The sequence below is a fragment of the Carassius gibelio genome, chromosome B23 (assembly GCF_023724105.1).
Source record: "Carassius gibelio isolate Cgi1373 ecotype wild population from Czech Republic chromosome B23, carGib1.2-hapl.c, whole genome shotgun sequence".
In the NCBI taxonomy this organism is placed as follows: Eukaryota; Metazoa; Chordata; class Actinopteri; order Cypriniformes; family Cyprinidae; genus Carassius; species Carassius gibelio.
The window spans coordinates 24,538,070-24,564,535 of NC_068418.1; the positions used below are offsets into that span (position 1 = coordinate 24,538,070).

The window sequence follows — 26,466 nt, forward strand, 5'->3', positions numbered from 1 at the left end:
CTGCACATATTAAATACCCAGCATTTTATTTTATTTTACTTTATTTATTTAGACAATTTTTAATTTTTAATTCAATTTATTACTAATTAATTACTTAATTAATTGTTGTTTAATTCATGTTTATTTATTTACTATTTATAAAGATGATGATGATTATGATGTTGATTTTATTGCTTCTTATTTCAATGAATGTATTTATTTTATTTATTTGTTATTTTATTAATAACAAATCATTTAAAAGGAAATAATTAGCTCTGACGGTTGAAATGCTCAAACAAATTAATTACATGATATCCTTTTTAATTAATCTATTAATAATTTGTTCATTTTGTATTTATTATGATTTGTTATTAATTTTATATAAATTTATTAGTAGTAGTAGTAGTAGTCATTTGAATTTATTGCATAATTTAATGTATTTATTTACCAGATACACACACACGCACAAATACATACATATTGATATACATCTTGCTCCTCCCTAAAATTCGGTGCTGAAGATTTACTGATAAAAATTTCCTGTTATGACAATGCACTTTCTTTGCATGCTTGCAATGGAATACATTTCAGGCCTTTGTAATTTTTTACATGTTTGGTAGCCACGCCCAGAATAACATTTGATTAGTTCAGAATCCTGCATGCTTAGATTAACTTTGTCATTTTGTACGGTATTTTCACTTTCTGCAAGGACAGAATTTGATGCTGATAACTTCATGTCACAGTTGTTAAATGGTGGGAATGTGAGTCTGTCTTTGTGTGTGTGTGTGTGTGTGTGTGTGTGTGTGTGTGTGAGAGAGAGAGAGAGAGCAGGAGAGAGAGAGAGAGTGAACATGGGTGCTGGGAAATGGTTATATTCCCCCCTCGGCTCGGCTGAAAATGTCCTAGATTGGAAACTTTATCCCAAGGCCTCAGTGCATTGGACAAATAGACAGAAAATGAGTTTCGCATGAGGGTTTATTAAGCGTGAGCTTGTGTATACAGCAGGCTGACTCTAATGAGACGTATCTGAGAGAGAGATCAGGTTGCAGTCTCATCCTCAGAGAAGCAGACAACACACAGAAATGTCTCGAATGAGAACAAACATTCACACGTTTGTCAGTTTGACGGCTTGTGCCCTCATAGGACAGAGTTTTAGTGGTAAGTGGGTTAAACTCGACTCAACACCTGCTGTCATTGATACTAAAGTCTCTCATGCGTTAAACAGAGACAGACAGACATAAACTATAATATGTTTGTTTGTTTTTTGTTTATATTAAGTATTATTATTATTGAATTCATTATTTTTTTATTTATTGGAATAGATCGGCAGAATAAACTTTTGAGAAACGAATTAATATCAGTATTTATAATATTAAAATAATGTTATATTGTATTGTATTACATTTATTTATTATTTGTCTATTATCTTCAAAAAAACAAATTCAATGCAATACTGTACATTCAGTTTATAATTGTGTAAACAGTCATTTACAACAACAACAAAAATTATAAATAAATAACATTGTAACTATAGTTTCCCAAAACACTATATACAGATACTGTTACCAGAATAAGACACCTATAGCCTAGTATTATCCACCAAAGTCATCGGAAAATAAAACAAAATCAAAGGAGGATTCAGCAGAGTCTGACATTATTTAAAGGATATCCAGGATTAATGTATTATGATTTTACAGTAGTAACTCAATATAATATTTTGGTGATATCATAGTAACCACAGTACAGTTTTAAAATAGGCTTAAAATCTGCATCAATCAAAGACAGACTAATCTCTGAATATAAGCAAATAATTCAGACGTCATGTTTATTTAGGATCAGTCTGAGTTCAGGAAAGGCCCTGATGTCACTTAACGGCATACTGCAGGTTAAAATGTATTGGCTTTTAATCAGCCGTTGAACGATCAGTTTGTGTAACGATCCATAAATCCCAAAAGACGATGAGTCTATCAACACAAGCGGCTTTGTTTATCTATCACAGTCAGACTTTGCATTGACTATTTTACTTTTTTTTTTAATACTGAACTAATGATATGTTCTGTCCCCTAACCCTCATGCAATGCTCTCTGCATTTTAAGACAATCCTTAGTATGTTTATTAAGCTGTTTCATTGCAAAGCAGAGTTGCCAACAACATCAACACCAACTGAGCTGATGCAAGTTCTCACAAGCAGGTCCACAGTAATTGTAAGCCAGAGCGTACAAAGACAAAACTCACACAGACTGGCAGAATGAGAAACTGCATGAAATCTACAGTATGTGCTGATTAATGATCTAACAGCGTCTGTTTCTGAGGCGAGTCACATATCAACATCACGAATGGACATCAGAGCTGTGATAATATGAGCAAAAACATGAGAAATGTAGCTGTGGACTGTTTAGACTGAGGAAGAAAACAAACAGCGGGGGCGGGATGTTCAGATTCATGAGATTATGCCCTAAAATTAGGTTTTTATTAAGATTTGAGCACAAAAGTGACAATTTTTCACTCTACCTTCTATATGCAAATGATTGGCTGCTCCTTTTGCATGGGAAAAGATTAACAACACAATCAAATTTGTAGTTGTGATGATTTCTGAACAAGCAATTTTTGCAGTTTTGTTTCAATAAATGCTTTTAATTGTTATAATTTAAATATTAGTTATAATGTAAAGTTATGTTTTGTGTAAGAAATTCATATTTTTATACACCAAGGATACATTACATTGAACAAAAGTGGCAATTTTACAAATAATTTCTATTCCATATAAATACTGTTCTTTTGAAGTTTCTTGTGTTGAAAAAATATTGATACACCAAATCAAAAAAAACCTGTTACACCACCGTGGTACTCAGTGCACTTTTTCTATTTTGTAAAAAAAATGTTTTACAAGCAGGTCCAGTTACGGTTAAACTTGTAAAGTCAGAATTATTAGAAATAAAGACAGAATTGAGAGACCTAAAGTCAGAATTGTTAGATGTAAAGTCATAAGTGTTAGATGTAAAGTCAAAAGTGTTAGATGTAAAGTCAGAGTTGTTAGAAGTCAGAATTGAGAGACCTAAAGTCAGTATTGTTATATGTAAAGTCAGAAGTATTAGATGTAAAGTCAGAATTGTTAGATGTAAAGTCAAAATTGTAAATATAAAGTCAGAATTGTTATATGTAAAGTCAGAAGTGTTAGATGTAAAGTCAGAATTGTTAGATGTAAAGTCAAAATTGTAAATATAAAGTCAGAATTGTTATATGTAAAGTCAGAATTCTTAGAAGTAAAGACAGAATTGAGAGACCTAGAGTCAGAATTGTTAGATGTAAAGACAGTATTGAGAGACCTAAAGTCAGAATAGTTAGAAGTAAAGTCAGAATTGTTATATGTAAAGTCAGAAATGTTAGATGTAAAGTCAGAAGTTAGATGTAAAGTCAGAAATGTTAGATGTAAAGTCAGAAGTTAGATGTAAAGTCAGAAATGTTAGATGTAAAGTCAGAAGTTAGATGTAAAGTCAGAAGTGTTAGATGTAAAGTCAGAAGTGTTAGATGTAAAGTCAGAAGTGTTAGATGTAAAGTCAGAAGTGTTAGATGTAAAGTCAGAAGTGTTAGATGTAAAGTCAGAAGTTAGATGTAAAGTCAGAAATGTTAGATGTAAAGTCAGAAGTTAGATGTAAAGTCAGAAATGTTAGATGTAAAGTCAGAAGTTAGATGTAAAGTCAGAAGTGTTAGATGTAAAGTCAGAAGTGTTAGATGTAAAGTCAGAAGTGTTAGATGTAAAGTCAGAAGTGTTAGATGTAAAGTCAGAAGTTAGATGTAAAGTCAGAAGTGTTAGATGTAAAGTCAGAAGTGTTAGATGTAAAGTCAGAAGTGTTAGATGTAAAGTCAGAAGTGTTAGATGTAAAGTCAGAATTGTTAGAAGTAAAGTCAGAATTGAGAGATGTAAAGTCAAAATTGTAAACGTAAAGTCAGAAGTGTTAGATGTAAAGTCAGAAGTGTTAGATGTAAAGTCAGAAGTGTTAGATGTAAAGTCAGAAGTGTTAGATGTAAAGTCAGAATTGAGAGACCTAAAGTCAGAATTGTTAGACGTAAAGTCAAAATTGTTAGATGTACAGTCAGAACTGTTAGATGTTAAGTCAGCATTGTTAGACGTAAAGTCAGAATTGTAAACATAATATCAGAATTGCTAGATGTAAAGTCAGAATTGTTAGATGTACAGTCAGAAATGTGAGAAGTGATTTGAATTGCGAGATGTAAGATATAAATTGCGGAATTGCGAGATGTAAGATATAAAGTCTAAATTAAAATATATAATCAAAATGCAAGTCATTGGGCCCTATTTTAACGATCTACTTGCAAAGTGTAAAGCGCACGGTGCAGGTGCACTCAGGGCGTGTCCTTTTGCTATTTTAACGAGGGAAAAACGGTCCCTGCACCGGAGCGCATTTTTGGAATGGGTTGTCCCTATTATCTTAATAACTAATGGGCGTAACGTTCAATAAACCAATCAGAGTGTCATCTCCCATCTCCCTACCTTTGAATGGTAACGGTGTTGTACAGTGTAGATGTGTACATATTAACAGGCATACTTGTAATCCCACAATTTTAATAATATGGCAATATTTTTTACTCATCTGTTTATTTGTGTCTCCATCAGATGTTGACGAGTGCGCAGAAGGAAACGGCGGATGTCAGCAGGTCTGTGTTAACATGATGGGGAGTTACGAATGTCGGTGCCGCGACGGATTTCTCCTGTCCGACAACCAGCACACCTGCATCCAGAGACCCAAATGTGAGAGCCTGATCACTACACACCACTAACACATTACTCTTACTCTCTGCAGGATGTAGTATGTATACTGAGCATGCTGGGCACAGTACGTGGATTTTGAATGACATAACAGATTTGTTTACAGTGCAGTATAATTCAGAGAATGTGGAATGTGCCCAACTTTATGAGTGATCTGGAAAGTGTTTAACATCTCTATTTTGATTAATTGATTGGAATATGTAAACTCCAGACCTTAACTTTTATATTCTAATTTTACATTTAAAAACAATTTAATATGCCAATGTACAACAACTATTTAATTAGCACTATTAAATGACTGGATTCCAGTCATATTCAATGTAACGAGGTCATGTGACACAACCAGTGTAATTTGAATATTATTTATATTTTTTTAGGGTATTTATTAACATTTTGAGTCAACTTTTATTTTTATGGAAGTTTAACTTTTTCTAATTCTAACGTTTTCATTTTTATGTTTTGTCCTATTTATTATATATTTTATATATATATATCCAACTTAAATTTTATTTAGGTTTAAGTAATTTTACAACTTAAAATTACTTTACTTACACTATTAAATATTTGATTGATTGATTTTGGAAATATGAGATTAATTTTAACTTTTTTTTTTATTAAATCTTTTTAGGTAATATTAACAACACTGTTGATGACAATATGAAATGCTTTTGTTTTACTTTTGATTATAAGTCTTTATACAGTACATGCTGCATAGGATTCAGTTAATAATAGGAACATATTTCATTCTGAACGCAGCCTTTATTTTTATGCCGTTTACATCATGATTTAACAATGTCTGCAGTAAAGTGGCGTTCTTCTCAAAGCCCAATCTCAGGAGATGCTTTTGGCCGGCTGAACTCGTCAGTGTTTGCGTTTCATAAGCACACTGTTATTTGAGTCGTGGATCGTATGTTTCAAACACTGCCCCTCTGATTCAAGGCCTTTATTGTTTCTATTCCGTTGGAAAGAGTTTGATAAATACCATCGTAATCCCTCATATTTCATGTTAATATTAGTTTTATTGCTGCCAGATTAAAACCTCTTGGACGGAGAGGTTCAGGCAGCATAAATCCTCAAACGCTTCGATGTGGAAACGCTGTACACTTCTGTTGTGATCGGCTGCAGATCTGTTTGCCATTACGTTATTGTTGCAGCACAATGTGCTTCAGATATCTGTGGTTTAGGAAGAGACTATGTTGGACAAACCGACAGTGAGAGTGACGTAAATCATCGTCCCAGTGCGGATAGCATGTGTAAACGACAACACATGAGATGAGAGGATTTCAGGATTTATTTCGCATTGAAGCAGGGTTTTCCAAACTGGGGCAGGCGAGTTCATAATTGATGCTCATTCAAAGATATAGTGTCAAAAAGAATTTAAAAGCACCATCATCTCAATTATATTTTACCATGACATCAAATTGATTCCTATTTGCTTTTGGTCTATTTGTGCACAAGTTTGTTGTTATTTGGCAACATCTAATTATTTTATGATGGGGTTCCTTTAGTCTAATAATTAATTAAATCATAAAAATGTAACATTAAAATTATTTTACCATAAACATGCAATTTTGTTGTTTTAATTTATTAACTATTAATATTACTTTATGATTATTACTGAAATTTTTATACAGTTTAATATTATTTTGTGTGTATTATTAATAAAAAAAACGTTAAACTGTTGTGCCCACTAACATTATTAAATATTATTATTGTAATATGAATTTCTTAATATTACTTAATTTGAATACTATTTAATATTATTATTTTACATATAATATCTAATATATTAATGAACAACTTTCAGCTGTTTCATGACCATTGGCCAACATTATTGAACTGTAAACATGCAAATATTGTTTAATTAAAAAATTTAAAAATTCTAAAAGCAGTGTTAATTTTAAATAGTATTAAAATGAAGTTATATTTAAAAGTACAAATTTTAGTAATATTAAAACTATTTAAAATTAACATTGCTGTTATACATTTGTTTTATATTATTGTATTATTTTTTATTTTATTGTTTTAAACTGTTAAAGGAAACCAAGCAAATAAAAAAATCTATCAAAATAAAACTTACTAAAATTATTAATTCATGTTTTAATTGTTTAACTGTGTGTCATGAGACCATTTACCAACATTAGATATTAAATTATATCTAATATTAATGCACAATTTATTTAATATGATTTAATTTAATGTTAATATAGTATTTAATACTATTTTAAGTTGTCTTTTTAATTAAAATTTTAGTTCATTTTGAGCAAATTTGCCTTTATTTTTATATTTATTATAAATATTTTTATGTTTTTTATTTATATGTATATTTCAGTTTGAGTAATTTGATATTATTTAGACTAAACTAATTTAAGTTAGTTTGTTTATAGTTTCTTTTAACGTTTAAGTTTATTATCTGATATTTATTTTTTAGTGTTTGTCCTTGACTGCTAGTTCAAATTCATAATACAAACAAAATATATATATATATATTTTTAAACAATTGTTTACCTGTGTGTCATAGAAAAAAAACAAATAATTACAGAGCTGTGTACATGTAAATGTGTTGTTAAAGGATTAAAATATTAATATTTTTGAATACTAATATATTCAATAAATATTATAATTATTTTTATAATTATTTTTAACAAATGTAAATGTTTTAACACTATAATTCCTGCATAAATGTTTGTTTAATTCAAAGATATTTTCATTAATTGGTGAATGCTTTAACCTCAGATGTTGGATGGAGAGGTACTGATTTGATATAAATCCATGTCTAGTTTCTCGTTCAAGCTCGTCAGTTGCTTGTTTGTTTTGCCTAGTCACTGTCTGCTTGCCTAGACACTCTCAGATAGACGTGAAGCAGGAGGAAGTCGAGTGGTTTTCTGTCCCAGGCTGAGCACTGTTTTCATGGGAAGCGCTTTCTAATCAGACAGACTAGTTGTGTCACGGACAGCAGGGAAATGCATCCTGGGGTCAAAGGTCATGCGTCCAATCAAACACTGCAGCACTGACTCATCTGAACTCCACCTTCTGACTCACGTCTTGCTCAGCATCCACTGCAAACTCACAAAATACTGCAGAAGTAAAGCTTCTGTTGGGTTGATTTTAATTCCCATCGGTTTTTTATTTGTTGGAAATATTTGTGACAGTCTTCTCAAAGCATTTTCTCATTTAGGGTTGTGAGTTTGATTACTTGATGTACAGTATTTTGTTATGTCATGTTCTAGTATCAGAGGGCATTTGCGTTTATATTTATGACATTTATGCCTTTGCTAAAACGAGGCATTTTCTCTGTTGATGTGCGTGGAGTTTCACTGGGAAGCAATCCCATAATAATTACTACTGTTTTTAATTCTTTACCTGCGTGTCATGTGAAAAATTAACCAACGTTAGAGAACTGCAACGTGCAAATAAGTTGTTAAATGATTGAAATATTAATATTATTGAATGTTAAAATATCAGGAATATTATATATTTAATATTATTGTTATTTTTATTTATTTATATTAATCAAAACTAATATTTGAATATTAGTATGATATTAATAAACAACATTTAATTGCAACCTAAATATTGACTGTTTGTTTATTATTTGTTACTTTAATTCTTAATATATTAATATTTATTTATTACAATTATTTATATATATATATTAATTACTGACCTGCATTAAAAGACTATTTAAATGCAAACCTGTTGTTAAATTATTATTATTATTATTATTGAATACAACCTTTTTAGATATTAATATTACTTAATAATGCTAACATTTATATATTCGTAAAATATTAATATCAGTTAAAACTATTAACTATTAAATATTAACATTTAACAATAATATTTAAACAAACTAATTCCTACATAATTTTACTTTAATAAAGAATGTATACTGTTTGAAAGAACACTAGCACACTACTGTAAAATGCTATATTTTATGTTAATTTTTTAAAATATAATAAACAATATGAATTAAAATTAATAATAATTTGTGAGAATATAAATGGTATATATATTTGTTTGTCTGTTTGTTATATGTGAGAAGCATTGATTTTTTTTGTCGATTTTTATGTTGAATTAAAAGTCTAGTTAGGCTCAACATGTGCCCTTCATCAGTCTGTTCCCAGAGTCTGAGCTGAACAAGGGTTATGTGTAGTGTGTAGTGATGACTAGTGTCACAGTCTGATGGGTTGAGCTAGTAATGCATCACAGTCTAATGTGCTTCCCGTTTCCCCACTTTCTCACACCTGCACGGTACACATAGCTTTTAAAGTTCATGAATGTCAGCCCATGTGTTTTGTGTTGCAGCACTCTGACAAATGTTTACCTAGTAATAAAAGACTGTTTCCTTCGTCTGAAAGTGTCGTTTGTTTCAGACTCAGGTGACTTACATGGGTATGAACACACACACACACACACACACTGGACTGCTGTTTAGTGGTTGTGTTTCGTAGCAGGAATGACATTTTGTGCTCAATTTATGCTTTTTTGGAGATTCCATGTTAATGTTAAGTAACATATTTACACACTGATTAAAATGTCTGTGCATTTGCAATATGAAACAGCATTTGTGGCATATTTAACTTCTGTAATGTGATTTTTTTTTTATGTATATATATATATATATATATATATATATATATATATATATATATATATATATATATATATATATATATATAAAAAACTATATTCATTGGTGTTTTGAATGGAGAGGAGAGGACAGGGCTCTAAAATAGTGATGCATTATTAGTCCTGAATCAATTGAACTACACAAAAGATCCTTCAAACCTTGTGTCTCTTGTGAGAGATGTTCTTTCACCTTTATAAGTAATAAAATATATGATTTTCACCTTAATATTTATATATTTAACCCCACGGACTTGCATTGGGCCATACAATAATTACATTTTGCCAAATGTTTCACACAAAAATATTTTCTTATTGTTCGCAATTACTGGCATGAAACGACAAGGGACAATTAATGCAAAACAAATAACTAGTTTTATTTCATGTTGATGATTCAAGCAATTGTATTTTTTGTAATAATAATAATTATTATTATCATTATTATTATTACTGTTATTATTATTATTACAATTAATATACGTTCAATTTAAAAATCAACATAATATTTAACATTTTATTATTATTATTGTTTAGTAATATAATGTACATAATCATAATTAGCAAATCATATATATATGTATATATGTATGTGTGTATATATATATATATAATATTAATAATTTGCATATTTTCACATTTTCAGCTTTATTTAATAATAATAATATTTATTATTATTATTAATATTATTATTAGAGCATCGAATACATTTAAATTATGACATTGATTTCCAACAATAATGTCTATAGTGTTGCTTTCTTTTTTCATAGTTTATTCGTTTTCAGTAAATAGTGAAAGTGCACTACAATTTCTTTTAATTTTAATAATTATAGTAATAAAATTATTTATAATTATAATAATACTTTTAGTAATTATTTTATTACTTATACTACTTATTTATTTATGTTGCTCTTATTTATTTTATATTTATATTTATTTATTTATTTTATATATACAATTTTATTTATTATATTATTCATAAAAAAAAATTGTATATTTAAAAAATTATTATATATATATATACATATATATATATATATATATATATATATAAAATAAGTCAGGATTTTTTCCAAAGTCAGTTAAAAATATAATTGTGATATCACTATAAACCAAACTTTTGGGCATCTTCAAGCATGTCTGATATGCATGTGCAATGTTAATACACACAGCCAATTTGATAGAAACCCCGGAGAGCTCTTGCAAAGAAAAAACTTGTCTAATGATGTCATTCCAATCGCAAGTATCCCAGCGACTCAGACTGGAGTTCACATCATCACGAAACCATGCGAGGACCGTTTCTGGAACGCATTCTGTACATAAATAAATGCATAATTGCTCGCCATCAAAGGTGCTCGTCACATGCAATTACAGCATTTCCAGGATTGTGTGCTGAAAGCCTGAACTGACCTGAACCTCAGTCCAGCCGCTGGAAACCTAAGACTGTTCACGTTCAGCTCCATCCCTGAGGTGTCAAACATCAGATGCTCAGCCTCATCAGACTGAAAGAGCCGTGGCTGTGGGCTGGAAAGATGAGCAGACGCGGCTCTGCCAAAGCTGAGATGCTTTTGATTAAATGCAATTCTATAACGGAGTCTAATCAAACCGAAATGCAAATGAAATATCTGTTTTCTCCTTGGCCTTGTAGAATCAGATCTGGTGGTGTATTTGTGGAACGAACATAATTTGTGCTGTCTGGATAGATTACACTCATCTGAATGTTGTCCGCTCTGTTTCCACTCTTGGCGTTTGTATCAACTTGTTCAGTTGTAAATGCTTGGTTAGAATTGTTTAATTGTCTCGTGGCCTTAAAGCCTGTGGTTCGTGCACAGATTTTGACCTACGTTCACCTTTTCTGCCAGATTACAACATTTGTTAGAGACGAGTGCTTTTGAGCATTTTGCGAATTAACATATTTGGGAAATAAGTTCACTAATTTGTCATTTAGCATAAAACACATGTTCTGCGTTAGCAAAACTTCTCTTCTTTTTTGACAAATGCTCAGTGTAATGAGCTGTTTTTGCTGGTTGTCAACCACAAGTTTTTAGTTTCGAGTATTTTTTTTCAGTCAAACATATCTGAACATGTCTAAATGGAGTTTAAAACCCTTGTTTGTGTGATAATGATGTTGATGATTATTATAATTATCATATTTTTTGGCAATTTTATTCATATTTTATATTTTATCTCATTTGATCAAAAAATATTGTTGTTAAAAGAGTAATAATAATATTTAAACACAATATAATACATAATATAATGTTTATTTTAAAACCTGTCCTTATATATTTTTTATTTTTTTAATATATTATTTTTAATTATTTCTTATTGCTGTATTTTTTTTGTAATTTCTTTTTCATATTTTATGTTTTATTTCATTATTTTATTTTATACAATTATTTATATTATATAATATCATTGGAGATTATAGATAGATAGATAGATAGATAGATAGATAGATAGATAGATAGATAGATAGATAGATAGATAGATAGATAGAAGATGGATGGATGGATGGATAGATAGAAGACAGATGGATGGATAGATAGATAGATAGATAGATAGATGGATGGATGGATAGATAGATAGATGGATAGATGGATGCATGGATGGATGGATAGAAGATAGATGGATGGATAGATGGATGGATAGATAGAGAGAAGACAGATGGATGGATGTATAGATGGATAGATAGATTATCATATTTTTTGGCAATTTTTTTCATATTTTATATTTTATCTCATTTGATCAAAAAATATTGTTGTTAAAAGAGTAATAATAATAATATTTAAACACAATATAATACATAATATGTTAAAATGTTTATTTTAAAACCTGTCCTTATATATTTTTTATTTTTTTTATATATTATTTTTAATTATTTCTTATTGCTGTATTTTTTTTTTGTAATTTCTTTTTCATATTTTATGTTTTATTTCATTATTTTATTTTATACAATTATTTATATTATATAATATCATTGGAGATTATAGATAGATGGATGGATGGATGGATGGATAGATAGATAGATAGATAGATAGATAGATAGATAGATAGATAGATAGATAGATAGATAGATAGATAGATAGAAGATGGATGGATGGATGGATGGATAGATAGAAGACAGATGGATGGATAGATAGATAGATAGATAGATAGATAGATAGATAGATAGATAGATAGATAGATAGATGGATGGATGGATAGAAGACAGATGGATGGATAGATAGATAGATAGATAGATAGATAGATAGATAGATAGATAGATAGATAGATAGATAGATAGATAGATGGATGGATGGATAGAAGATGGATGGATGGATGGATGGATGGATAGATAGAAGACAGATGGATGGATGGATGGATGGATAGATAGAAGACAGATGGATGGATGGATAGATGGATAGATAGAAGACAGATGGATGGATGGATAGATAGAAGATGGATGGATGGATAGATAGATAGATAGATAGATAGATAGATAGAAGATAGATAGATGGATGGATGGATGGATGGATAGATAAAACAATAAAAAATGCAAATTATATTATACATTTTTTAATAATAATGATAATGTTTCATATATAACAGTTTATATGAAGTATATTATTATTACTATAACAAATCACACCAAAAACAGTTTTATATTTCTTACAATAATTTTGATAATAGAATTTAAAGGTTGATTTTGACACATGCCGTCAAAACTACAGTATTTATGTAAAAATTGCTGAATGAGCACTAATATTGTTTATGATATCTTATATTAGAGAGTAGTTTTGTTGATGAAACCGGTTCCTCTAATGCTTTAGAAAGTCCCAGGGAAGCACACAGTCTCTGTTCTTGGAGATCGCAGTAGACTGACCTTAATATAGCAGACCACTCCATAAATCACATTTGATATGCTTCAGGAGCAAGTGTTGGCTTTAATTGTTCTCAGGTAGCAGTATTTACTTCAAGAGTTAACCAGTGAAGTGAACAGAGGCGGCAGCGGCGATATCTTAGATTTATTTGCTCTTTTCTTTGTGTTCTAGCTGCATAATAGGTCAATCAGAACATGAAACATTTTCTGTGCCGTCGAGCGTACGTTTGATATGGCCTTTTATGTTTGATTGGAGACAACCCTGAGTTACACAACACACACAGAACACTCCGCAGGTTTACTGCTTGTCTTGTGGGAAAGAGCACGTCAGTAAACGAAGACTGTATGGTTCATGGGACGTGAGAGGAGAGTGTTTACACATCAGCCAACGACCAATCAGTGCGGCTTTTCACTGCGCCAACTCTTCCAGAAAGGTGCTAAAAACATGAAGATTACTTGTAAATACAAGGACGTCAGATAGCATCCTTCATGTCAGTTCACTGTTATTGTTGGCAAGCCGATCTGAGAGCGGATTCCTGAAGAAATAACTTTGATATTACTGTGGGGTTTTTTTGCCTTTGCTTTTTATGAAAAAAAGACATGCCTTAGGCGCCTGGTAAAATATTGCAGAGAGTTTCCAAAGGGAAAAACCAAGCTGCTCTGAGATCAGTGAAAAGAAAGGGCACGCATTATTTGTTGAAAAATTATGTATTTTGGATAATATGATGTATGATATCTACCAGTCAGAGCCATTTAACACATTATGGTATCTGTTCACTAGATTTCCCTTCAAATTTCATCAGTCACTCCTGTTTTGCACTTGCTCACCAGTGGATGTGAATGGGTGCCGTCAGAACGAGAGTTCAAACAGCTGATAAAAACATCACAGTTACATCTACAAGTAATCCACACCACTCCAGTCCATCAGTCCATGCCTTGTGAAGCCAAAAGCTGTGTGTTTGTAAGAAATGTGTTAAAATGATGATTATCTATTATTAGAATGCAATATTTTGGATAGAGGACTCATAGATGGAAGCAACAGTTTGAAGATAAAATGCCTTAATGATGGGTTTGTTTCTTAGAAACACACAGCTTTTCACTTCTTAAGATGGTATATTAAGATGATAATTGATTGGAGCGGTGTGAATTATTGTGATTAGTTGTTTTGTCTCTCATTCTGACGGCACCCATTCACATGCATTGGTGAGCAAGTGATGGAACGCTACATGTATAGAAATCTGATGAAGAAACACACTCCTCTATATCTTGGATGAGCGGAGGGTCAGCAAATGTTAATTTTTTCCCCTTAAGTAGAATAAATGAAAGAGAACTCGGTGCTTGCTTAAAAGTTGCATGTCAGAATCTGGCAAGACACAAAAATAGACGAGATTTCTGCGTTTTTGCTTTATGATTTTTGCACATCTACTGTGGTTTAATATGGTAAATGTGCTATCCTGAAAAACAATGTCAGGCCTAAGTTCAGTGTTCTTCCATTTCAACCGTTAACGTTTGATGTGTCATTTAATTATCTTTGTTCTTCAAGACTTTAAGTCTTATAATTACGGTAATTCAATCATGACAGCATTTGAGAGTTTTTAATGTTCTTTAATTGGAGCGAGTGCATTAAGATCGTTTGATCTGAGAAAATTGAATTAAATGCTGTTTTTAGTGCTCCACCGCTAATTCCTCTTCCCTTCGTCTCTGGCCGGCTCTCACTGAAGTGTCTCGGTGTATTTCGCCGTGTAGACGGGTTTAACAGGCTTGTGTTTGTTTTAACAGGCCGGGGGTGATAGCGCAGACCCTAATCGCCCACTTTTTCATTCCCTTCAGATGGCTTTCCCATCGTTTTTCCGAACGCATGTGTGAATTTCTTCCTATTTCCGATCATTCAGCTCCATTTTTTCTTAAGCCGGGAGTCTCAGGAGAGATTAGAATAACGCTCGTAATGATAAAAACGGCAGGGAGTTACGGGCCGGCCTCAGAGGGTGGGCTGCACCTCGGCCTGGAAAAAAAGGCTCATTGTATCAGCACTTGAGCAGTTTACTGCTCTTTTGGGTCTGTTTCTTAGCCCGGACCTGACCCGGCCGTGATGAATGGGTCTGCAGTCCTGATGAAGTCGAGAGCTCTCAGACGCTCAGTAAGTGATACGACTCGCTCTCCTAGCACTGCTTTTGAACTCCAACATGATTTACGTCTCAGTTTTTGAGGTCTACATCAAGTGAGCTTTCCTTTTTATACAGCTTTTCCCAAAGCTTCGTTCTCAGTTTACTCTGATTGCTCCCATGAAGGCCTTTAAAATGACTACAGTACTTGTGGAAAGTGTGGAAGATACAGTCATGAAAAAAGTGGATTTACGAGATTCAAACTGTAAAAATACACAGAAGAAGTCGTTTTTTTAATGATTAAAAAAAAAGCCTTTTCTGCTCAGCAAGGCTGCAATTATTTGATTAAAAATGTAGTAGAATTGTGAAATATTAATGCATTTAAAAAAAGTACAGTTTTTTTTTTAATGTATTTCAAAATATAATTTAAACCCCCAAACCCTAATCTTTATTATTATTATTATCAATGTTGAAAAATTTGCTAGCCTGTTTTCCATGAAAATAAAAATAATAATAGTTTATACACTATAAATAAGATATTTTGATGAGTTTATGTCTTGTAAAAAAAAGGTAATTGTGTCTTTTTCTTCTGCATTTTTTTCTTTTCTCTTTCTTTCTTTTTCTTCTTCACATTTGTGCATTTATATATTCTGATATATCACAGTTCTGACCCTTTTATCAGAATTGTGAGAAACAAATTAAATTAATTAGATTTTTTTTATACCATGGCAGAATAAAACTGTTCTTCTACTTCATATTTTTATGAAAATTGTTATCATTTAAAAAAGATTTTTTGATGATATGACATTTTAGTCAAATAGAACATCCTTTATTTAAAAAAAATATATATATATATGTTAGTTTTTTTTTTTTGTTTTTTTTTGATATCAAACTTACTGAAAAATTTGCATGATTTGGTCATGCCAGACGTTAATTTCAATAATTTAGACTATTCATGCATAAAAAATAGTACATAATCATTTTAAATAATTTTGCATACCTTAAGTAATATTAATAAGAAAAGCCTTAGGTTGATGATTAATGGGGAAACTTATTGAGTAATTTTGCCGGTCAACTTTTTTGAGCAATAAGGCTTGGGCAGTTTTCCACTGAGAATGGGTACCAAATGTCTTTCTGGATACATCTCACCTGTTATCCACTGACAGAAACATTGGTCAAAACGTTGCCCCGTGTATCATCAGCCTTGCTGTTTGTGCAAAGTTGGACATTGTCATGCAAACAAACAAAGAACACATGGCACTGGAATGATCCCATATTTGACTGTGCTCTGAAAGGTCAGTAGCAAGCGGTTAAAGCTGAAATGATTCAAGCTCTGACGGGTTAATGCTTCGCAACATTAACGTGAGTCATGTGAAAAGACCTTAAGTATCTGGATTCATGGAGTCAGTGGTTTACCAGTGACAGAAGTTTCCTCATCTGTTTGTTTTTCAGGGAATCGTGCAAATATGCCTCATTCTGAGCCCGAGCCGTTGATTCTTAATGCACAGCGTCAAGACGTCTCTGCAGGGCGATGGCGTTCAAACGCTTGCTGAAACATCATCATTCACGGCCGTGGCCAAGAGATTTAGACCCAGAGAGTGAATTAGAGAAATTGGAAAGTTCCTCACACACATCGGTTCCCAAGAGTGCGAGAAATAAAAAACGGTCCGATGTTGTTTTCTGGCAGTAGAAATGGAAAACAAAAGGTTCTAATTAATCAAAGTGATGCGGGCAGATGTGAAAGGTTGTGAATTACTAATTGAAACCAAAACGCTCAGTCCTGTCGCCCCTCTGTCCACATTTGTCAGCGGTTTTCATCTGTGGAGGGGAAAGGTTTCCTGTAAAGCCTCTTCTAAAATACTGCCCTCGAGGGCTGTGTGTGTGTGCGTATAAGTTTGTATTTCTGCTCTCAGTGTTGTTATTTGAGGCCTAAACTGCTACATTTTATTAGAAGTATTTTGACTGACCTAACATGTGAAGAGATGGGCTGTTTGAAAAAGTTACTCTTAAAAGCTGACTGAACAAACATTTTGCAGATATGCACATTTAAAATACACTGATTGGCTATTGTTGGGAATAGCATGTTGCTTTACTGTTTTGACTCTTTGTGTAGTATGCAGATATGGCATTTTCTGTATGCATGGAATACATTGGTCAAATGTGCAGTGTTGTATCCCACAATGCAATGCCATTAATTTGAAATTTCATTTCCATGTGACGAAAAAAATAATAAAAATGTATAAAAATTACATATTCACAAACTAAATTCAATTATAATTGAATGAAAAAAAAAATATATATATATATAATTTTTTCGTTCAATTATAATTGAATTTAGTTTGTGCATTCATTTGAGCTTTTTATTTTTGAGCATTAATTTGAGCTTTAATTTAATATAATTTAATTTAAGATTTAATTTTTGAGCTTTTAATTTAATTTGATTTGTTTATATTTTTATATAAATAATTTATTTAATTTGCACACACACACACACACACACACACACATATATATATATATATATATATATATATATATATATAAAAATATTTAATTTATCTTGTGCGTTAATATTTGAGCTTAATTTAATTTAATTTAATTTAATTTAATTTAATTTAATTTAATTTAATTTAATTTAATTTAATTTAAGCTTTATTGCAATTTATGAAAATGACTTTTTATAGGTTTAGTTTTACTTCACAATAACACCAAATTGGATGCCAATAACATCATTATAGATGCTCATGATGATGAGGTCATTTGACAACAATATCTCATTTTAACTTTTTAAATATTATGACATAATGCATTTTGTTTCACATACGTTACAAAATAGTAATGTGCAACAAGCAGTAGCAAAGTGACATTTGGAATGTTACTTGCATTTTTTTATTTAATTTTTCATTGCTTTCATGAACAAATCATTTTATGTTTGTTTCTCGAAGTTTGGCTGCGTATATACAGTACATGACCCCTGTCAGATAGATAGTGATATAAGCGGTTCTCTCATATAACCTTGGATACAGATGCTCCCTTCAGCTCCCTGCGGCTCTTTCCCAGGGTGCCGTGGGTCTATTGACACAGATGCGTCCTGGGGTCTGAAGTCAGTGGGGTGCTTTCATTCTCCTCTTACTCTTCAAACACTGCTGAACATGAATCTGATCTGGGGTCAGGCAAAGAAAAGCAACACTCACCCGGGTTTGGGCTGGTTCTGGTTCTGAACGACTGCTACTTTTCTCACCGAGCAGAACTAGTCGTACGAACGCTCTTACACTGAGTCTTGTATATGCTGCAAACCAAACTAGTGTGTATATTTTAGTATTCTGTATGTTCACAGGAATGTCTGTGCACTGTGTGTGCTTAGGCTCAGATTTGTGGGTAAACTGAAGGAAATCCCAAAGCTGCTGTTCCTAAGAGTAGCTTAAATGTTTCCTAACCAGAAGTGATAAAAGTTTAAAATGTCCCAAGTTTTTGAGAGTGAGAATTTTGAGCCAATGTGTTTCATTTTTTATATGCATACTCTATGCTCCACTGTTCAACAGATTGAGCCCAGTAATAGTTTTTAGGAAAGGAATTCATACTTTTATTCAGTAAGGGTGCATATTTTGCTCTTTCTTTATTCTGCAGTGCGTTTTAATGGAACTAAGGACGTGCCCACCTGCATGGATAAAAATCATGGCTGTGCCCACATCTGCAGAGAGACGCCCAAAGGAGGCATCGCCTGTGAGTGCAGACCTGGATTTCAGCTCACCAAGAACAACCGAGACTGTAAATGTGAGTCAAATCACAGTTCATCAGTTACACACTCCCCATGGGAATATTAGAGGCATTTGAAAACTAATCTACCTTTTTTTATGGGATGAATGGACAGGACATGGATGGATGGATAGATAGATAGATGGACAGAATGATGAATTGAGAATCAATCGATGGAAGAGTGAATGGATGGATTGATAGATGGATAGATGTGTGGATGAATGTATGGATGCACAGAATGATAGATAGATAGATAGATAGATAGATAGATAGATAGATAGATAGATAGATAGATAGATAGATAGATAGATAGATAGATAGATGCATACATGGATGGGAAGAATAATCCATCAATGGATGATAGATGGATGGATGGATGCATAGATAGATGGATGGTGGGGCAGAATGATGTATCAATGGATGGATGGATGGATGAATCAATGGATGGACAATGGATTGATGGATAAATGGACAGAATGATGCATGAATGGATGGATGGACAGAAGGACACATGAATTGAGGATCGATGGACGGATGGATGCATGGATAAATGGATAGATGCACAGAATGATGTATGAATGGATGGATGGACAGAACGATACATGAATGGATAGATAGGCAGGTGGACAGACTGATGGATGAATGGATGGATGGACAGAACAACGCATGAATGGATGGATGAATGGATGGATGGATGGACAGAACGATGGAAGGATGGGCAGAATAATGAATGAATGCCTAGAAAGAACGATGGATGAATAGATAGATGGATAGATGCATAGATGGATGGGCAGAATGATGCATGAGTGAATAGATGGATGATGAATCAATGGATGGACAGAACAATGGTTGGATGGATGGATGGATGGATGATGGTTGGATGGATGGATGCATAGATAGATGGATAAATGGACAGAAGGATGCATGAATGGATGGATGGATCGATGGATGGATAGATGCATGGATAAATGGATAGATGCACAGAGTGATGTATGAATGGATGGATGGACAGAACAACGCATGAATGGATGGATGGATGAATTGACGGAACGATGGCTGGATGGGCAGAATAATGAATGAATGAATGAATGGCTAGACAGAATGATGTATGAATAGATAGATGGATAGATGCATAGATGGATGGGCAGAACGATGCATGACTGAATAGATGGATGATGAATCAATGGATGGACAGAACAATGGTTGGATGGATGATGGTTGGATGGATGAATAGAGGGATGGATAGATGGAAAGAACTATCAATGAATGGATGGATTGACAAAATGATAGATGGATAGGAAGAACGTGAATGGATGATGGATGGATGGACAAAAAAAATGGATTAATAAATGGAATGATAGTTGGATGGATGGATGGACAGAAGGATGCACGAATATATATGGATGGACAGAATGATGGATGGAAACGGTTAGTGATCTCTAATCCTGCTGTTGTTCTGATTTAGTGACGTGTAACTATGGTAACGGCGGCTGTCAGCACATCTGTGAGGAGATGGACCACGGGCCGAGGTGTTCGTGTCACATGAAGTTTGCGCTTCACACTGATGGGAAGACCTGTGTAGGTGAGTTCCACCTTCTACACCACCACAGCACTCCACCTGGCCAGCTGCTGCAACTACACTCAACACCTCTGACAGTCTTCACCAGCTTTATCCAGAGGACACGGATTAGACCGGCAAGAGTTGTCACTAGAAGACAAAAAATAGTCAGTCAAACAGAAAATAGTTTCAGAGATTATGATGTTTTGCTGAAACCAATAATGTGCTTAGGGGTTCGTTTAGTGAATAGGGTTGATTTTGATTTCACATTGACTTCCTAGTGAACTCCAGACATTGTTAAAGCAAAGCAATGGCTTTAAGAGACTTCTGATGGAAACTCTGAACTTAATGTTCTGTGAAGTCCAGAGTTTGGCTTGATTTTATGCGGTGGAACCAAATCTCCGAGCTTCACGCGGCGTTCAGAACGTACAGTGAGAAATGACCGTTCTGTGCATCTCTGGTGTTTTACAGTGAGCACATAGTCCTTTAGTTACGCGTCATTTACATGCATATGTTAGTGTTTCCATTAGTGTAGTCACGGATGAGGATTTACAGGCGTTGTGGGAGCTATAAACTGAAAGTTGAGCGCAAAAATACACTTACGCATGAGATATAAACTTGATGTATTTGAGCATATATCAAACTTAGGAAATCAAGATCACTGAATGTGAAGAGTTATGTGCTTTCCTGTTCTAGTTGTCTTTTTTTTTTTTTTGCTTAACCTTGCTCGCTTGACTCACTGAACACATTTCCCGTCAACTTTTAACGTTATTAAAAAGCACTGATTGGTCATAACGTTGTTTAAAGCTGCAGTGTGTGATATATGAGCCGTTAGCATCACCAAATAAATACAGATGGTTTCTTTATAGTTGAATATTTTAGTGTTTTAAGATCCAAAAAAATGACACACAGCAGCTTTACGGCCTGAATAAGTGTGTGTGTGTGTGTGTGTGTGTGTGTCAATAACAGATGTTCTGAGCACCTCTTTACCCAATCGCAGCTTTGCTTTGTATTTCTGCAGCCAATCACAGCAGACCTCTGTATTATCGATCACTGGTTTATGAATCTGTAGCGATCCACAGCAGTCTTGCATCTGTTTACACCAGGTCTGAATTACACGTGATGCTAAGTTTGAAGAAAATACCTAAATATCTGAAATATCTAGAGCGATTATATGAAGATTCATTATGTATGTTTTATTTAGAGAGTGGGATAGATAGATGTATCTAAATGTATTGTTTATAAATGCATAAGATTTTAAAAAACATTATTAGATCTATTAGCATTTCTATTTAAATGTATACATTTTTTTTAAATGTATTGATATTTTGTTTCTCTATCTTTTTGTACTATGATCTGGACATTTGGTGTGTGGTTCACCCATCATTTTCGTATTTTTGTTCATGCAAAAATAAATCTAATAATATTTAATACTTTGTCGTTTAGTCACGCTGACCTCAAATGCCAGTATTACTGTGAGTGAGTGACAGAAACTGATGCTCATAAGAAAGACACTTTTTATCTGTTTTTGGAAGCTGAAAATGGATTTTGGGAGCGTCTGCTGAAATAGTTGGAAAAGTCATAAAACAAGCAGACCCACAGACTTCAGGATGGCATTATGAATCCTGAAGCTAGCAACCGGCTTCACGTCCAAACAGAAACAAACATGCACACGCTCTGGAAGACAGAGCTTTAAAATCAGCATTTCAGCATGCAGCTTCAACGTCAGGGACCTTGTTTCCTGAGCGAACGGCGGTTAGTTTGGCTTCTGATGCATTTCTTGCACGCCTCTTTTACTCTGGATCCCGCTCTTATGTCAAGGTCTCACTCAGACGCCCTATTATTACCCCTCTGTTCCCCCGAAACCTGCCAGCGGCACCGCAAATGAGACGTCTGGCTTGTCTGTCGGCCCCTGAAGACCAAACCAAGCGCTCTGCTGAGTAAAGCGCAGGCCGCAGAAGCCAGAGGGCCGCGGTGAATCTGTCAGGGTCGCACATTTCCCCCCACAGGAATCCAGATCGAGCCGCTCGCCCAAGGCTGGGCTGCGGTCGCCAGGTCGCTCTCTCACGAGCTCTAATAGGCCAGAAAGCCACAATAAAACAAGCTGAACTTATTAATGAGCCCCTGTTGAGCGATGGATTGGAGGCACAGAGTAATTGATGTGGCCTACCCACAATCCCCTGAGGAGATGGAAACAGTTCGCATGATAAGGGAAGGTGAGGAGAGAGGCTGGATGGATGTCTCTTCAACGACAGGCACTTCTGTTTCCCGGAGGTCGAGTTTTAGAAAACAGACTTACTGTATGAAAGTCACATTTAAACTTTCTTGGAAACTTTTTATTGCATGCCTTTATTATTTCTTGCTACTTTTTAAATGCAATAGTAAAATATATGGTTTTTTAAAAAGTTGCATTTATTTGATAAAAAAAAATACAGTAAAAACAGCAATATTGTGAAAAATGAAAAAAAAAAAAAACGTATAGTTTAAAATATTTTGAGCTTTTCAGCAATTTTCATCTTGTCTTTAGTGTAATAGTAATAGAAATCTTTATAAAAATTACAAATGTCTTTACTGTTACTTTTCAGCAGTTTCATGCTATTTAATTTAATAATATCAAGTTAATAAAATAAAATATTCATATATTTTAAACATTATTGTAATTTTATTTTAGTTTAAATTATATTATTTATATTAGTATTATTATTATTATTATTATTAATTAATACAACTGATTAGAAACAAAAAACAAAAACAAAAAACAAAGAAGATATTGAAAATAACATTTATGGCCTAATAATAATAATTATTATTATAATATACAAATATATACAATTAATACTGTTTTTTATATAATTTCTCATTAGCTTACTTTTTTTAAATAAAATATAAAAAATACTACAACTGCTACTAATTATTAAATAATAATCAAATATATATATAATTAATAATTATTACAATAATTTTATTAAACATCAAAATGTTTTTATATTGTAAATATGTGTAAATAATATAAATATTATGAATTTATTAGATTTTTTAAAATGTATTTTTAGATCTATTATAATTTTCATTTTAATGTATTATAGCAACAAAATGACTTATGAATTTGAATTCTTCGTAGTTGTTGTCAGAAAACTGTGTAAGTTGAAGAAACATTCAGCACAAGCTTTCAGTTTGAATTCTTTTAAAGTCTTGCCATCTCACTGGTTTTCCCCCTCGCTTTGTTTACAGCATATTAAGAATGAAACAGTTCAGAGAACCAGACGTAGCATGTGTTAAAGACATTTTAAGATGCCATTGCAGTGATTTGGTCAATGACTGGAGTCTGACCAACGCTTCAGCATCTCTGGTTGGATTCGCCCCGACGGCAGAAATAGCTTAGCGTTTACATCAATGAATCAGATCGCCTGTATTTTCGTTAGTCAGACCTCATTAATACAATAGGATCCTTATGAACAATTTAGCTCAGAATAGCTTCTAAGTGATCTCTGCTCATTTTTTAAGTGAACATCCTTTGATTCGCGGCTCTGCGGTATAGCTCTCGGACTTTAATCTCGCAATGGAGTAAATCAATCACTCTGATCTCACTGGGTGGCTTTTGTGTTCCTTGAGCTACTTCATCTATTCTCTTCCCCTCTCTCTTCATCCTTATCGACTGCTTTTCTCCAGTGGTGATGGATTTCGGTCGCTCTGATTACTTTTGCACTTTATATGGCTTTCATCCTTCTCAATCTGTCACTGACATCTCGCTTTGCCAAACAGGTTTGGTTTGAAACCGCACAATGAGTGGAAGGGATGGCAATAAAACACACACTATCACACATCCACAAGTAATGACAAAAAATACCTGAAGAGAGCAATGCGTTAGCATCCCCATTCATCTCAATGGCAGTTTCATTCATTCGTGCTCTGAAGTGGTGATGAAATTGGGTGCTGGTAAATATGATAATATAATGATATATTTGAGGTTTTAATGTTATTTACACACAATTTATACAGTCAGAAAGCACAACTACTTTTTAATGGTCCTTAATTGATAGTGGTGCTCTTTGTAGACATGATCACATCTGTTGTTGTTTTTTTTTTTTTTACTTTTTTGAAATCATTTGAATTTGAACTGCAATCAAAGATTTTGAATCATCTGGAAAGATTTTTAAATGTATTTTTAGGGAAATCTTTTGTGCTCAGCAAAGATGTATTTATTTGTTAAAATAAGATACAGTTAAACAGAAATATTGTGAAAAGTTATTACAATTTCAAAGAACTTTTTAATATTTGAATATATTTTAAAATGTAATTTATTCCTGTGATCAACGCTGAATTTTCAGCATCATGGCTCCAGTCTTCAGTGTCACATGATCGTCCAGAAATCATTTGAATATGCTGATTTGCTGCTTAAGAAACATTTCAGATTTTTTTGCAATGTTGAAAACAGTTTTGTGGCAACAGACATCTATAGTAGTTATGACTTGAACCTTTCTCTTCATAGCAAGTAGTAAGTGATGCTCACTTTCCAGTGGAATTCAATCTTAATATACCCAAAAAGAATGTGAAAACGCTAACAGCTAACACCTAACCGCTAAGTGTTTTTCCACATGGGTCCAGGCATCTTCATGCGATCCTACAATCAAACGACATACCCAAGCCCTCCGCATAAGCCAACGGATTTGCACGAACATTTCCGCAGAAGTAAGACACTTAGCAAACAAAAGGGTTGTGGAGATTCTTAGCCTGAGAGAGATGCTAATCTGAAACAGATGCTCCCAACTGGCTGGTACACACAATTCCAAAGCATCATATTGTTAAGACCATTTGTTTCATAAGCAGTTCAGTTCAATGGGCTTTGATATTTGGTAGTTTTCAGTTAAACTGAGAAGTCACAGCACAGGTAAGTGATTGAATGTCTTAGATGAACAGCAGTGGGAATCATTGCCAGAGTTTATCTCTGTATGACACCAATTCACGCCTTCCTGCTCATTTCGAATGTTTACCCTGAAGGCTGTAGTCAAACTCTCTTACACTAACTGGTCTGCATCTATCTGCTCTGTGTTGAGAGTGTTGTCTTGTCGATGCATGAGAAGACTAACACTCTGCCTTGTTGCTCTCTGTACGAAAGTCAACGAAACTGATTTAACACCATGTTAAACATCATATTGTACTGCTCAGACTCAACTAGTTTGATGGTTAAAGGGGCTCTAAACCAGCTTAAACCAACTGCAATCAGTACACAACTCTTTATGAACTCAGTTGCTCCGGTAGCCTTATAAAAGGGTCATTTTGAGTACTAGGGCAACTAAAAACTAGTTTGACTGGCCAGGGTGTTTTATAAAGTTTATAAAGTCAATCTTGGAAGACTAAGCAGTGTTTTGTGTGTGTGTGTGTGTGTGTATGCAGAGGAAAGAAGTACCCCTCATCAGCCACTGCAGCCAGAGCTGTTACCCAATGGTAAATATGACCATTTCTTTAGCTTGATTCCTATTGGCTACTTCTTTCAATAGTGGGCGTGGTTATGCTGGAACTCTTACTAACCTTTATCGCACCAGTTGCACCAATTCTTGGCTAATTTCTCCATTCTGACAAGCCAGGGGATCAGCATAATGCAATTTACCTCCCAATAGTTTACCCTTTGGTAAATATGTCAGTTTCTTTAGCTTTTTTTTCTTTTTGGCTACTTCCCTTAATAATAGGCGTGGTTATGCTAGAATGCCTACTAACCTTTATCACAGCAATTTCAACATTTGCACCAATTATTAGCTAACTTCTCATATCTGGCAAGTCAGGAGATCATCACAAA

General features: G+C 33.3%; 1 protein-coding gene across 8 annotated transcripts in view; it reads left to right on the forward strand.

The window, feature by feature from the left end:
• The window catches only part of scube3 (signal peptide, CUB domain, EGF-like 3), a 99,653-nt gene that overhangs the window by 41,803 nt on the left and 31,384 nt on the right, over positions 1-26,466 (forward strand). For 5 of the 8 annotated variants that reach the window (XM_052594672.1, XM_052594671.1, XM_052594664.1 and 2 more), the window contains exons 4-7: positions 4,616-4,750; positions 18,986-19,132; positions 20,580-20,696; positions 26,067-26,117. In XM_052594672.1, the coding sequence (XP_052450632.1) occupies positions 4,616-4,750; positions 18,986-19,132; positions 20,580-20,696; positions 26,067-26,117 (450 nt within the window). The remainder of the gene's footprint in view (positions 1-4,615; positions 4,751-18,985; positions 19,133-20,579; positions 20,697-26,066; positions 26,118-26,466) is intronic. The other 3 variants (XM_052594667.1, XM_052594669.1, XM_052594668.1) reach the window with 1 other exon arrangement.